Source organism: Lonchura striata, chromosome 16 (assembly GCF_046129695.1).
Source record: "Lonchura striata isolate bLonStr1 chromosome 16, bLonStr1.mat, whole genome shotgun sequence".
NCBI classification, from domain to species: domain Eukaryota; kingdom Metazoa; phylum Chordata; class Aves; order Passeriformes; family Estrildidae; genus Lonchura; species Lonchura striata.
In genome coordinates this window covers 6650464-6664553 of record NC_134618.1, presented here as the reverse complement: position 1 = coordinate 6664553, position 14090 = coordinate 6650464, and the positions used below count along the sequence as shown (strand labels likewise).

The 14090-nt window shown below is 42.8% G+C and overlaps 1 protein-coding gene across 2 annotated transcripts; it reads right to left on the bottom strand.

Moving 5' to 3' along the window:
* Positions 1-478: 478 nt before the first annotated feature.
* METTL22 (methyltransferase 22, Kin17 lysine) lies at positions 479-12281 on the bottom strand. 2 transcript variants are annotated; one of them, XM_021539920.3, is made up of 11 exons: positions 12141-12281; positions 10251-10566; positions 7428-7778; positions 7020-7060; positions 6790-6934; positions 6279-6350; positions 6130-6183; positions 5531-5611; positions 4805-4907; positions 3862-4030; positions 479-2198 (listed from the first exon to the last, which is right to left on the bottom strand). In XM_021539920.3, exons 2-11 carry the CDS (start codon positions 10444-10446, stop codon positions 2163-2165), a joined length of 1248 nt encoding a protein of 415 aa, XP_021395595.1. In that variant the 5' UTR covers positions 10447-10566; positions 12141-12281; the 3' UTR covers positions 479-2162. The 2 variants fall into 2 exon arrangements, with proteins under 2 accessions (XP_021395595.1, XP_021395596.1); XM_021539921.3 differs by lacking the exon at positions 12141-12281 and adding an exon at positions 11239-11339.
* Between the last annotated feature and the right edge of the window lie 1809 nt (positions 12282-14090).

Here is a 14090-nt window from a genome sequence, read left to right as displayed (position 1 = left end):
ACTTGAGAACATCCAACAATGATAAATACACAGAATCTAGCCCATCAAGGGAGCGTCTTCAACTTTTTGCTACTGCAAAATGACACACAGACATTCACAACAAAGCAACTCTTGAAGTTTCACATCAACAAAAATTTAAAAGAAATAAATGCAGTTAGTTTGCAATACTTATTTGGGTGTCACATAAAAGTTAAAGTTCTTCTCCTGACCAATATCTGTAATTGTGTAACCTTTACTTCTCTTAAGAGAGATAAAAACAGGACAGGGGTGGGGACTGAGAAAAGGCATTTGTTTCACCATATGGAAGTGACAAAAGTGAAAATCATTTGTTTCAAACCAGATTCCTACTGGAAGATCCTACTGGAACACTCCTCCCTTTTATCAGAGCTAAGTGTACTGCAAGGGTTCCCCAGGTTCCACTTCACCTCCTCTATGCTCCTCTCTCCAGAAAATAATCCATCTGGATTTGCCAGCCAGATCCAGAAATGCTCCCAACTGCCTGATGACTTTATTTAGCAAAAGAGAAAGTTTTCCAAGTGAAAACCTAATCACCACAGCTGAGCAGAAATATTCATAGGTTTTAAATTGTGTCTACTTTCTCTTCCTTCACAGAAATGAAGGACTTGCAGGTGAGCTTCTATTGATAATTCCAAAGACTTTGAGAAATCCTGTGTGAGAAAAACCACGATTCCCTAACTGCTTACACTACTTCACATCAGCCTTGTATATTCTTGTACAGCCTTCAAAAAATCACTACTGAAATAAGCAGCTACATTCAAAAACAGCTGAATCTACCAAAGTCAATAACATTACAAAACAAACCAACAAACATTAGTTTGGGAATCTTTGGATTAAAATACAGTTTTTCATCTTTGAAGTTCAAATGAGGGTTCCAAGAGAGATTTCACATGAATGTAGGCAGATACATAACATAATGTACATACATAGTAGCTAACTTAATGTAATTTTTACTTTGTACTCACAGGGAATGGCCATCATCTAATAACCTTTCATGCCATTAAAGAACACAAAAAATAGATCTTCACATACATAAGGTTATGAAATAACTGACCTACACCAAAACAGGCTTTCAAGAAGTCCATCAGATGCTTGTAATGAATGTCTTGCCCACTCCCACAAGTCCCAGGCTGGAACAGCTCCATCACTGACACTCTCTTGGTGCTGAGGAGTGCAGTGGGCACAAGGATTTCCATGGCAGTGTACATATGGCAAAGTGATATAAACACAACAGTGCACATAACATTTATAAAAGTGCGAGCAGATTTTTGGACTCATTAATAACACAGGAGAGATTTAATAAATATTTTATTTTAATCCAGAAGTAAGATATTGAAGGCCCACTTTTGTGTGGGCAAGACATTCTTGTCCACTTCCCTACCTCCAGCCTCACATGTGTACGCTGAGGGTAGAATTCCAAATATTTCAAGAGCTGTAACATCTCCCTTTATGTGCTATCTTCTCATCCTCAACCTCCCCAGGACTGAATAGCTTAAAATTCCTGCAGGACAATATAGGGTTGACCTCCTATACTCCAAAACCTCTGTGGAGTATTTTTAGAGAGACAAACAAAATGCATCTTGTTTCCTTTCAATTCAGACAGTGGCTCTAAACTAGAGTGATTTATATAGGACAAACTGAGAATTAAGGACCAAGTTTCGTCAACAAATTTTTTAAAGAAAATTTCATTAATGACAAACAAAGTCTTGTCCAGAGCATCGTTTCACAAGTGTTGATAAATACAAATAATGTGTGGAACTGGACAAGATTGAGAACGGTGTCCATGTTGTGTAAACTATAAAGGGAAATGCATGACATCTGCAAATCAGCCACATGGAAAAGGTTAAATACTTCTTTGCCAGACTCTAAGACTGAATTCATCAATCCGAAGAGCAAGTCACCATGTCACTGCCACTGCCTGGCATCCAGCAGTACTTGGAAACATCAAAGAAATCATGTCCAACTGCACAAGTCCAAGAAACGAAGTGCTGAGACCAAAAAAGTAAAGCACAACTGCACTGCAATACTTTCTGAGAACACAATTCCACCAGGATGCTTTTCTTGGGACGAAAATCCTTTTCTTAACAGAACATCAAAATAGCCCTTCTCCTTAGGTAAAGATCTGCTTTTTCCTCGTGGGCCTGTCACGTTAGGTGGTTAGCCATGACCTTCCACAACTCCTGCAGGAGCAGAAAACAGGTATTTTCTCACATCAGTAGGTTGCAATTATGAAGAAGTTCAACATGCTTACTGTAAGAGAAGTTTTAAGACACACCCTATACCTCCATCTATAGGTAGTATACATCTATGGATAGATACCAAATCCATGTCTGTAATTTCCTGGAACAATTACCAAATTATCTTTGAAACAGAACACTATAGCTGATTGCTTAATTCTTGTAGCATGATTTTAAAAATTAATGTGCATTTAGTATAGTTTGTTTTAAAATAGTTTGAAATAGCTCGATTGGTCAGAGCATGGTGCTAATAATGCCAAGGTTGTGGGCGGGATCCCTGTATGAGACCATTTATTTATGAGTTGGATTCAATTGTCCTTGTGTGTCCCTTCCAACTCAAAATGTTCTGTGATTCTGTCATTTCACTGATCTGCATGATCTTGACTGATAATCCTGCTCTTTTTTTTAGCCTGTGTTGACAAATGGTTTCAATAATGCTGGTAAAAAAACAGCTGAAGAAATAATTTACTGAGGAATAAAAATCTCACAAATGCATGGCTTATATAAACACAAATCCCTTTCTCAATCCTATAGACAACAAGGATGACAAATCCTTAATCACTTTGTTTCTTTAGAATATATTAATATATTGTCTGCTCCACATTTGAGCAGACTACCACATTCTCTCTACCATGACATCTTTGAATTGTGGCAATAGACTTAATGGTAAATAAAAACATAGGCATTTTAAAAATGCATAGATTTCAAAGATCAGCAGCCTTCCTCAAAGCAGCCAGGAAATGAATTTACACATTTATCTATAATCTAGGTGATTATAGATTATTATCTATAATCTAGGTAATCTTTGTGTACTTTTAAAACTTTTAAACAGTTTTACACGTTTTATGCCTGAAGGTACCAGCATTAAGAAATAAATCAATCTCATGAAGTAACTGTGGCCCCTGTCATCTCACTATGCATACTCACAGTATGTTGATTACAACAACATAATTTCTTGGTACCAGATTTGCAATCCAGCACAAGATTTGTATCTCCTCTAAAAAGATTCATTAGATTGGATTGTTCTGGAAGCTTGTTAGCTGTTAGTTACCCTGCATAATATTCCTAAGGGCAGATAATTTGGAAAAAAATGGAGAAAGAGAACCATAAGTGCTTGAGGGGTAATTAGATAACCAGAAGTATAATATATATTATTTCTCAATAACAGAAGTTTACAGCTAATTGACTTCTTCATAGATATTAGAACATTATGTCCTGAACTCTGAACTGGGAAAGGAATCACTGAAAGTGTGAAATGAAAGCTCTCCTACAAGAAAATAAATTAGAAGAGATATTGGTGCCATTTTCCAGTTCAGTCACAAAAATGGCATTTTACAAAGTAAAAGTCTCTTATCCTTTGAGGAACTGAGGGCAATCTCAGCCACCCTACTGCTGGTGATAGAAAATCAATTGTGTCCCAGCCAAAACCAGGACATGTCTAGTCCAGATTATATAAGCACAAATAAGGATCATTTAAAATCAAAAAAACTAAGTGGAAATAAAATATAATGTTTATTCTTCTATTCTTCCTTCATGTTACATAAACAGCTGATAACTAATTAGAGATGATTAACACATTACATTTATTTTCATGAATGCCACTTACCAACTGCTCAATCCGTTCATAAACAAGGAACTGGCAGAAATCAAGCTTAATGGGCTCCACTGTATATTTCATTTTTCCATCTTGGAGATTCTCCAGATCATTTAGAGTATTTCTAAAGTGACTGTAGGCTTCACACGTAACATCCATATGTCTTAAAGTGAAGTTCAGCCTGGCAAAAGAGTATTTCATTTAGAACATCTCTCCTATACTGGCATCTTAAATAGGTGTGTAACTTCCCTCAGCTAATGAAAAAATAAATCTTCTCAGCCTAATTAACTCCCTTCAGCAGCCAAAAAAATGTATACCCCCATTCCTGAAAAGCAGAAAAGATGTTATGTCAGCATCAATACACAATAACTCCTGGATGAACGTTTCCATTGATTTTAGGGCACTTTGCCACAACAGAATCATTGAATTGGCTTCCTAGACAAACACCTGGCAACAAACCACAGGAAGAGTTATTGCTTATAAATCTCCAGAGATTTAAGCAAAGCCTATTTGTTTATCAGCTTATGAATGGACTGCAACACACAGTTACTTAAAAACATTCATTGATTCCTTGAAAGCAAACAAGAGAAACTGTTGTAGAGCTGCTCAAGCTAGGAAATAAATACCCTAATTCTAAATCACTTCATTCCACTCTGTGACCTTAAAAATATATAGCAAATGTTATCAGGCATTATATCAATCTAGCCATCTCTTTATCCTTATCTGAACAGAGGTCATCTCGGGTGAGGCAAAGGTAGGACAACAAAAGGCAAATTCCTGTTAAACTCAAATTCTGAACTGATAAAAATTAAGCATGTAGGGAAAAAAAAGAGCTTATTATGAGCATATACTGCAGCCTGTGAGCATCTGATACAATGAAAATCAGAAGCCAGCTTTTAATTAAAACACACAAAGTGTTTAGTGCTCTTTATATTAAGTTCTTGGTAATACTAACCTCTTTTCCAGGACGAAGTAAACTGTGCAAGAATTTCTCAAGTTGTGTGTGATTCTATACAGAGTTCTGAACAAGGCATCTGTCAGGTCATCATCATAGAACACTGTAAAAAACAAGATTAAGAGCATATGTATAATTAATGATATAATTTACTTAAGTGTCCATTATGAAACAACAACAGGCCTTAGTTTGATTACTCCAGTCAAACATGTCAGTCTTTTATCTAAGTGCAAAGTACATTTTTAATGGCAACAACTGACCTTGCAAGAGGATTCACTGCTACTATTTATGACTTTAAGCTTTCTCTCATCAGAATGGGACTAATTTGTCGGACAATTTACACAAGTTTTGACAAGAATTCTCTCAGACTGGAAATAATCTTACTACAAAGCTAAAAAAACCAGGATATTGGAGACTAGAGAGCCTCTTTCCTCACAAAAACCCACACCAGGCCATAATTAATTTACCATTATAACCAGATCTCCTTTGAAAGCAGGATACACCAAAGAAAAGGAAGAGCTACAGCTTGTAACATCTGTACTCATAACTGCTAATTCAGAATATAAATATAAGCATTTAGAAAAGAAAAATACAGGCAGGAACACTTAATGCAGAGCTTTGGCAAATCAGGTCTATTAGATTTTAAAAGCAAACTAGGTATGTTTAAATTATTACTCATAATGCTCAAGTATTTGATTTTAAAGCTTACTGTTTATATTTCCCTACCATCAGCTGCCATTATCACAGAACAGTGATCAAGCAAATCAGCAATCTCTTCTTCAGACCAGCTATAAGGAGCTTCAGGATCTGTAAGAAAGAATATGGCTTTGGTGTAATTAAACGTCTCAAAAGGAACTTCTTAGCTCCTGTGGGCAGCTGCTACTCCATAAACAGAGCACACCACTCAAGGGAAATCTAAACCTTCCCTGATCATTTTCTGAAGCTCCCCCAGTCCTCTGCCTTCTCTGTGTCATGTCCAAACTTCCCAAGGCTGACTGGCAAGCAAAAGTTTTCTTGCGCTTCAGAATTCACAATCCTGTAGCAATCCCAGCTTTAAATACATTAAAGCAAGGACACCTTTAAACAAAACCCCAAGTATATTCTTATATAAGTTTTGATTAATGTTCCTATTTTATCATGCTTTTAAATATTTATTCTTCATTAAAGAATCTTTACCTGAAAGTCTAATAAACTTAAAACCTTTTTAACTAGCAGTATCACATATTGTCATTAACCAGAATTTTCTTTGGGGCCCAAGAGAGGTTTTTGAATATGTAACACCAAACACCAAGCCCATTCTAAAAGAAGCCATTATAAGTACCTACCAGTGCAGAATTCATCTTTCAGCCAATCCAGTTCTTTCACTTTAATTTCCCCTCCTGGGAGTGAACAAAGATCTCATCAGTCACAAATGGCCTTTCAGACAGCACCTGGGCTAAAGTAAAGAGTCAAAATGTGACCATACAGCACCTACCTCCTGGCTCCATCAGGTGCTTGTTCAATGCAACATTCTGCTCACACATGGCCAGGAGATCTTCACCAACATCTGCAAAAGAAGTAATAATGATATTAAAAATAAAAATATTTTGCATGGGGCATCTATGCCTCTCAGACTCAAGGTTTCAAGCTCATGAGATAAAGGAAAATTCAGAGCAACTCTGTCCACTGATGACTGCTCCCCTAGTATCCTTCCTCCTTTTGTCTTTCAGCTCCAAGCTCTGAGCAATCCTTGAAGAAGTTAGATCCTACCTATTTTAATCTGGACACACTATCTTGAGTTCACTGCAACATATCTTGCTTTTAAACTCTTGAGCTTTCTCATGCCCTTGAGAAAGTTCCTGCTATTTTTCAGTAAATAACACAAATTGATACACTTTAATAAAAATTATTAACTATAACTAAACAGATGAGTCTGAAAATACCAGGATGAAAGCACTACTTTGGCAAATTTCATTAAAATATTTAACTGAAAGGAACTGCCTTACCTGTGCAATAAACTCTCTTGGCAGCTGTTGCCATGATAATGCTGGTAATTCCAGTGCCACCTCCAAGCTCCAGCACAGAGCAGCCCCTGAACGTGTCCCTTTTAAAGAGAATGTAATCAGCCAGAAGGAAGGCAGCACGCCAGACCTGGGGACAAGGGAAGCACTTAAAACTGAATCAGTTCTGAAGCACATTCCGTGAAAATGAAGATACTACAAGGCAGAACACGTACTTGTTTACCAACATCTTCTAAGGGGGTTGCCATAGTGTGTTCTGTGGAAATGAGAGTAGAATAGAAAACATTTATCTCAAAATTGTTCAATCAAGTGGCAAGTTTGAAACTAAGGCTATGCTTCCCTTTCAAATATAGAACTAAACACTCTTCATTCTACAGAATAATGCTGGATAATGCCAAACACCCACTTTAACTAAGGAGCACTGAGTTCCCCGTGGTATACAAGTGCCCAAATCCTTTCCAGAGAAAAAAAGTAACATTTTATTTGCAATATCACAGTATTGTGTTCATTATTTTCTTTCACTTAACAAACTGCTGTTCCATTTCTAAAGAAAACCTATTTTTCTTTTGTTTTACTGAAATGTATTTGCCACATTTCTCCCAGACTTGAAGCTTATTATTTACCTATTTTAACAACATCCCTGCAAGTGCATTCCTGCTCTTCATCTTCAAAAGCATCTTCTTTCCCTTTCATCAGAATTACAGGGCATGCTATATCCCTCAAAAGATCCTCTGCTTGCAAATCAGAGGCACTTTGAGGCCTTCTGACCACTTCCAAGTCTCCATCATCATCCAGCAGAGCTTTTACTCCTTCAACATTTAATTCTCCTTCTTCTTTCATGTTACTCCTGTCCTTGTCACACAGTTCATCCCCACTTGTGCACTGGTGTTCTCTTCCTGTGGTAATTTCTCTCACGTGTTTCCCAGATGCCAAATCTTCTATGCTCCAAAGGAGTTTGAAATATGACAGGAATACTGAAAGAACACAGTGTGAGGGGAAAGGTTAGACACTAGATGAGGCAGAACCTGTGCACAACTTCCACATGCATGAGATTTTGATATGCATTAAATGTATTAAAAATTGATAGAGTAAAACATGATACAGGTAACTTGAGATACAGTTTTATTTGCTATGAAGAAATAATTTTGTTATTACTTATTTAATTAATTAATATATGTTATGTTCTATATGTTATGTTATATAAGTTATATATTTAATTAATACATTATACAATAATATAATTATTTTATGTTATTAATTACTAAGTTATGTCAGCATAAATTAATAAAGCACTTTCAGAGTCCGCTCGCTGACTCAGCATCTGCACAGCCACAGTTCATCTGATTTAGTAATATTTATTTTAACTACTGGCAGAGGGGATGTTTTCTTACATCCTAAAAAAGTTCTGTTCACAGAAGTTCAAACTAAGTTGAAAGCAGAATTGATATAAATTAGAATTCATTTATTTTGGTTAAGATTCCTACCTTGTAAGAAAGTGGCATGTTCTAGTAAAATGCAAGTTGAATTTTTGTTTACTGCTTTTTAAGTCTTTAGGAATTCAAGCAACTTCATGCCTTGAAATTGGCTCAATATATAAGAGCAGAAATAAGTGCACAGGAGGCAAGGCTGATGCTTCTGTAATTTTTGGAACTGTTTAAACTCATTATACAAAGAGATTAAACAACTGGAGCTATTCTAAATGACCAATAAATAAAAATCTTTTACAACAATCACTCAGTGATATCAGCATCTATTAAAGTTTTAAGTTATTAAAACATGGACCTTGCAATTTTAAATACTGGAATCTGTACTGCCTGAATACCATACATAAGGAAGAACAGACATTCCATAGTCCTTCCATCTATGTTCATTACCAACAAAAGGGAAGAGATTAAGTCCTTGCCACCACTGCTTTCAACAATTTCACAATTTATGGAGTTCTATTCTAGTTTCTTTCGTAGGCAAGATGTTCCAAGGTGGTCTACTGAAATCTGACTGAGGTTCTTCTCTAGTGAGACCATTTTTAGCTAAATCTAATAAAATCTTCAGTGCCTGTCCTAGCATGAGAAATTTTTAAAGTTTCCACTGTTGCATGATGGCCAGATGAAACTAACTGAAACAGAGGATGCCATCAGTGAATTAAATGCTTTGTTCTCCAAATTCATTCTGATCCTATGCATTTCTACAGCATTCAAAAGGTGCAAAGTCAAACTGACTCAAAGGGGAAGAGACTAAATCCCCATAAACTTCCCCAAAACACAGCAAAGTGGCACTGGTAGATTGTTATGGCATTAAAGGCTGTCCTACTACAATGCAATTCTTGTCTCAATAACCAGAGGAATGTCCCAGACAGAGCTCACTGAAGTAGGCAGAACCCCCTGTCACTTCCTTCTGCTGAAAGGTTCCTTGCATCAATCACAATCACAGCTAACACATACCAAGCAGCATGAAGACCCACCACAGCATTAATTACCTGTGTTTTGACCTGTACAGGGTCAAAATTATTATTAATTTCCTTGTCAGGCCTACTTGGATAATTTTTCACATTGTCATACACCAGAACAGCTGCAGAAGTTACTCTTTTGATGTCACAACTGGGTTTGAAAAAACAATTAACACTTCTGCCACAGCAGGAATTTTGTACAGAACATTTTGTCAGCAGCTTCAAGGTCAGTTCCCTTGACAACTTTATAGCAACCTACAAGCTGGCAATCAGCCAGGGGCATTTGCCAACTAATTTCCTCTATAGCCTTGACTCTTCCAATTCTGTCAGTTAAAGTCATTGCTATGTTGAGTTTTCTTGTTGACTTTTTTTTTTAAGCAAATACCTCCCCATAAAAAAACCAATCCCTCCAACAAAAAAACCCACCAAAAGCAAAAAAACACCATATACCCAAAGAAAGCTGTTATGCTTTCTTGGAACTGATAGTAAATCATCACATAAACATTTAATTAAACTTGATAAAACAATTACTGATAGCTTATATTTTAAACTTAAGTTACATTATTTAAAACCCCTGGCTTCTTGCCTTTTGTTTGTGTATAAGGAACATCACAACCTTCTATTAATTCATGACTCCCAAAGTGCTACGTTGACAATATTGCTCAATGAACCATTAAATTAAACCTGCAAGTGAGTAAATTTGGTTACTTTTTCTCAGAAAGTAATTCAAAGTTTAATTTTTAAGACAAATCCTACAAGTTTTCCTACAAGTCCTACAAGTTTTAAGACAAATCCTACATGTCTGCAAGTTTTCTTTTTTTGGCGTTAATTTTATGAGGGTAACACAGCTAGCCCTCTTTCTAAAGACTGAGTAGGAGGTGGTTCTGCTTGTAACTGGAATAAAATATGTAACTATTAATATCAACCACTTAGAGGAGGATTCAGCTTTCCAAAGATCTGAGTACAGTTAAAATACAGTTCCATCAGTGCCAGCATCCATTACCTGGCTGTCCAACTGCATTCAGGCGTACCATGAGGTGTCTTTTGCTTGGGCAGTGCAAGTGAACATCAGACAGCACAGTGTCACTTCTAAACGTGGGGTTATCCATCTCCTTCTCTGCTAAATCTACCACAGGGTGCTGGTGAGAGGAACATCTGCAGTGCTCAAACAGCCACAAAGGGATTCCATTCTCTTCCATTTACAGGTATCCAGTAACAGCTTTGCTCACCAAGGGAAACTCAGGACATAGTTTTTGAGAAGGTGTGATCGTGCAAGCTCCACCATGCTCCAAGACAAGTTACTCATCAGGATACTCAACCTAAAACCAAACACAGGCAGCTTTTAGTGGCAGCCTGACACTGTCTGAACATTGCTCCAGAGGTATTTCAGAAGCTAAAAATCAGATTACACTGTTCAATAGAGTAGGAATGCTCCAAGGCTCTCTTTTACAGAATCCTCTGTTAGTAGTTCAGTGGCAGCCACTGCCTAATCAAAGTCTTCAAAGGGAATAAGGCCACTTCCTGTGTTGGCACTGACATCTTGAATGATTATGCTAAATTTGCTATTATCCAATTGTGCTTGAACAAGATCACTGAATGCTTCAGGCTGGAAGGGATCGCAGTGGCTCATCTGGTCCCACCTCCCTGCTCAGGCAGGGTCATTCTGGAGCACAGGATGGACTCCAGATGGTTCTGGAGTATCTCCAGTGAGGGAGACTACACACACTCTATTCTGTTCTAGTGCTCGGTCCCTGCACAGGAAGTTCTTCCTCATATTCAGGTGGAGCTTCCTGGGTATCAGTTCCTGCCCCATTGCTGGGCCCCAGGGAGCACAGCCTGGTCCCTGCTCTGAGCCCTCCTTCTAATGTTTATAAACAGTAAGAAGGCTCCTCTCAGTCATGTTTTCTCAAGTTCAGCCCTTGCTCCTAAGAATGATGCTCCAGACCCGTGATCAACTTAGTATAGCCCTACTCCCTGCTGGACCATCATACCTATCCACACTGACAACGCTCCAGGCTTTGGAAGAATTCTCTGTATCTGTGGCTGTGCAGTTCTGTTCACTTCTGCCAGCTCCAAACCTGCCCTGTCCCGGCGGGGTTCATTGCGGGAGCCTGGCAGAGGTGCGCGGGGAGCGCCCGCTCCTGCTGCGGGACCCGCCGGAGCCTCCGCGGGCACGGGCGGGACCCGCCTGTCCCCACGGCGGGACCCGCCTGTCCCCACGGTGGGACCCGCCCGTCCCCACGGTGGGACCCGCCCGTCCCCACGGTGGGACCCGCCCGTCCCCACGGTGGGACCCGCCTGTCCCGCGTCCCCACGGTGGGACCCGCCCGTCCCCACGGTGGGACCCGCCTCTCCCCACGGTGGGACCCGCCTGTCCCGCGTCCCCACGGCGGGACCCGCCCGTCCCCACGGTGGGACCCGCCCGTCCCGCGTCCCCACGGTGGGACCCGCCCGTCCCCACGGTGGGACCCGCCTCTCCCCACGGTGGGACCCGCCCGTCCCCACGGTGGGACCCGCCTGTCCCGCTTTTCCCCCGCTCTGGTCCCGCGTCCCACCGGCGGCTCTCCCCCTTTCCCCGCTCGGATCCCACCTCTCCCCCTTTCCCCAGCTCAGATCCCAGCTCTCTCACTTCTTCCCATTCAGATCCCTCCTCTCCCCTTTCCCCGCTCGGATCCCACCTTTCCCCTTTCCCCGTTCAGATCCCACGTCTCCCTTTTCCCCGTTCAGATCCCACTCTCCCCTTTCCCCGTTCAGATCCCACGTCTCCCTTTTCCCCGTTCAGATCCCACTCTCCCCTTTCCCCGTTCAGATCCCACTCTCCCCTTTCCCCGGTCAGACCCCACCTCTCCCCTTTCCCCGTTCAGGCCCCACCCTCCCCTGTCCCCGCTCGCACCTCTCCCGGTTCCTCCTGGTCCCGCCGGTCCCGCCGCTCGCTCCCTGCCGCGGTCGCTGCGGAGGTGGCGGCTCCTTCCGGCTCCTTCCGCTGACGCCGCTGCCCGGCGGCCCCCGCGGGCGCTGCGGGCGCTGGGTGCTCCCTGTGCTCGGGGCTCGCCTGCGTTTGGAGTTGCCCAGCGCCTGCGTTTGGAGTTACCCAGCGCTGAAGCCGCGGAAAGCCTGCCGGAGAGGCGGGCACGCCGCGCCGGCAGCGCAGTTCAGGCTGGCGCTGAAGCATCCGCAGGACTTGCTCGGAGTTTCAACGCGTGTTTCCTACTCGCGTTCTTTTATTAATTGTGTCTAGCATCACTTGCCCTGTCTCGGTTCATCTGTAATTCCAGGCAAAATCTACAAACGGCTTGAAAACAAAATGAGAAGACATCTGCGGAGGCAAATAGGCGTTTCTTCCTTAGTCCAGATAATGTCAGAATTCTAGTACCACTGTTAGATTAGCTGAAGCAACAGGTGTTCAGTTGTGTAGGGAATTGGGGGTTTAGTTGCTTAATTCTGAAGTTTTTATCTATGTAGTTTTTACTATGTGTAAACCAGATGAAATAAACAAGACTGAGTGGAAACATCATAACCAGAGTCTTTGAGAGGCTTTAACTACAGAGATTTACCTCAGAGTTAGACCACCAGATTTTAGTTTCTACGTTTTGAACCGTGGTCTCTTCGGCAGTCGTTTCCCAGCTGAGCTCGTCTCCAGGGCGAGCTGGCAGCTGGTCTGGCGCTGGGCTGTGTGGTCAGTGCAGAGGGGCAATGGTGTGGGACAGGACACCTCGGCAGCCGGACACTGCCAGGGACACCTGAACAGCCGGACACTGCCAGGGACACCTGAACAGCCGGACACTGCCCGGGACACCTCCACAGCCGGACACTGCCCGGGACACCTCCACAGCCGGACACTGCCAGGGACACCTGAACAGCCGGACACTGCCAGGAACACCTCCACAGCCGGACACTGCCAGGGACACCTCCACAGCCGGACACTGCCCGGGACACCTGAACAGCCGGACACTGCCCGGGACACCTCCACAGCCGGACACTGCCCGGGACACCTGAACAGCCGGACACTGCCCGGGACACCTGAACAGCCGGACACTGCCAGGGACACCTCGGCAGCCGGACACTGCCAGGGACACCTGAACAGCCGGACACTGCCCAGGACACCTCCACAGCCGGACACTGCCCGGGACACCTGAACAGCCGGACACTGCCCAGGACACCTGAACAGCCGGACACTGCCAGGGACACCTCCACAGCCGGACACTGCCCAGGACACTTCATCAGCCGGACACTGCCCGGGACACCTCGGCAGCCGGACACTGCCAGGGACACCTGAACAGCCGGACACTGCCCGGGACACCTGAACAGCCGGACACTGCCAGGGACACCTCCACAGCCGGACACTGCCCGGAACACCTGAACAGCCGGACACTGCCAGGGACACCTGAACAGTCGGACACTGCCAGGGACACCTCCACAGCCGGACACTGCCAGGGACACCTCCACAGCCGGACACTGCCCAGGACACTTCATCAGCCGGACACTGCCCGGGACACCTCCACAGCCGGACACTGCCAGGGACACCTGAACAGCCGGACACTGCCAGGGACACCTCCACAGCCAGACACTGCCCGGGACACCTCCACAGCCGGACACTGCCAGGGACACCTCCACAGCCAGACACTGCCAGGGACACCTGAACAGCCGGACACTGCCCGGGACACCTCCACAGCCGGACACTGCCAGGGACACCTGAACAGCCGGACACTGCCAGGAACACCTCCACAGCCGGACACTGCCCAGGACACTTCAGCAGCCGGACACTGCCCAGCCCTCTGTACAAAATCACTGACAGAGGTGCGCTCCAAACTCCCATCTGCGTTCTACTTCGCCTCCTCGGCAA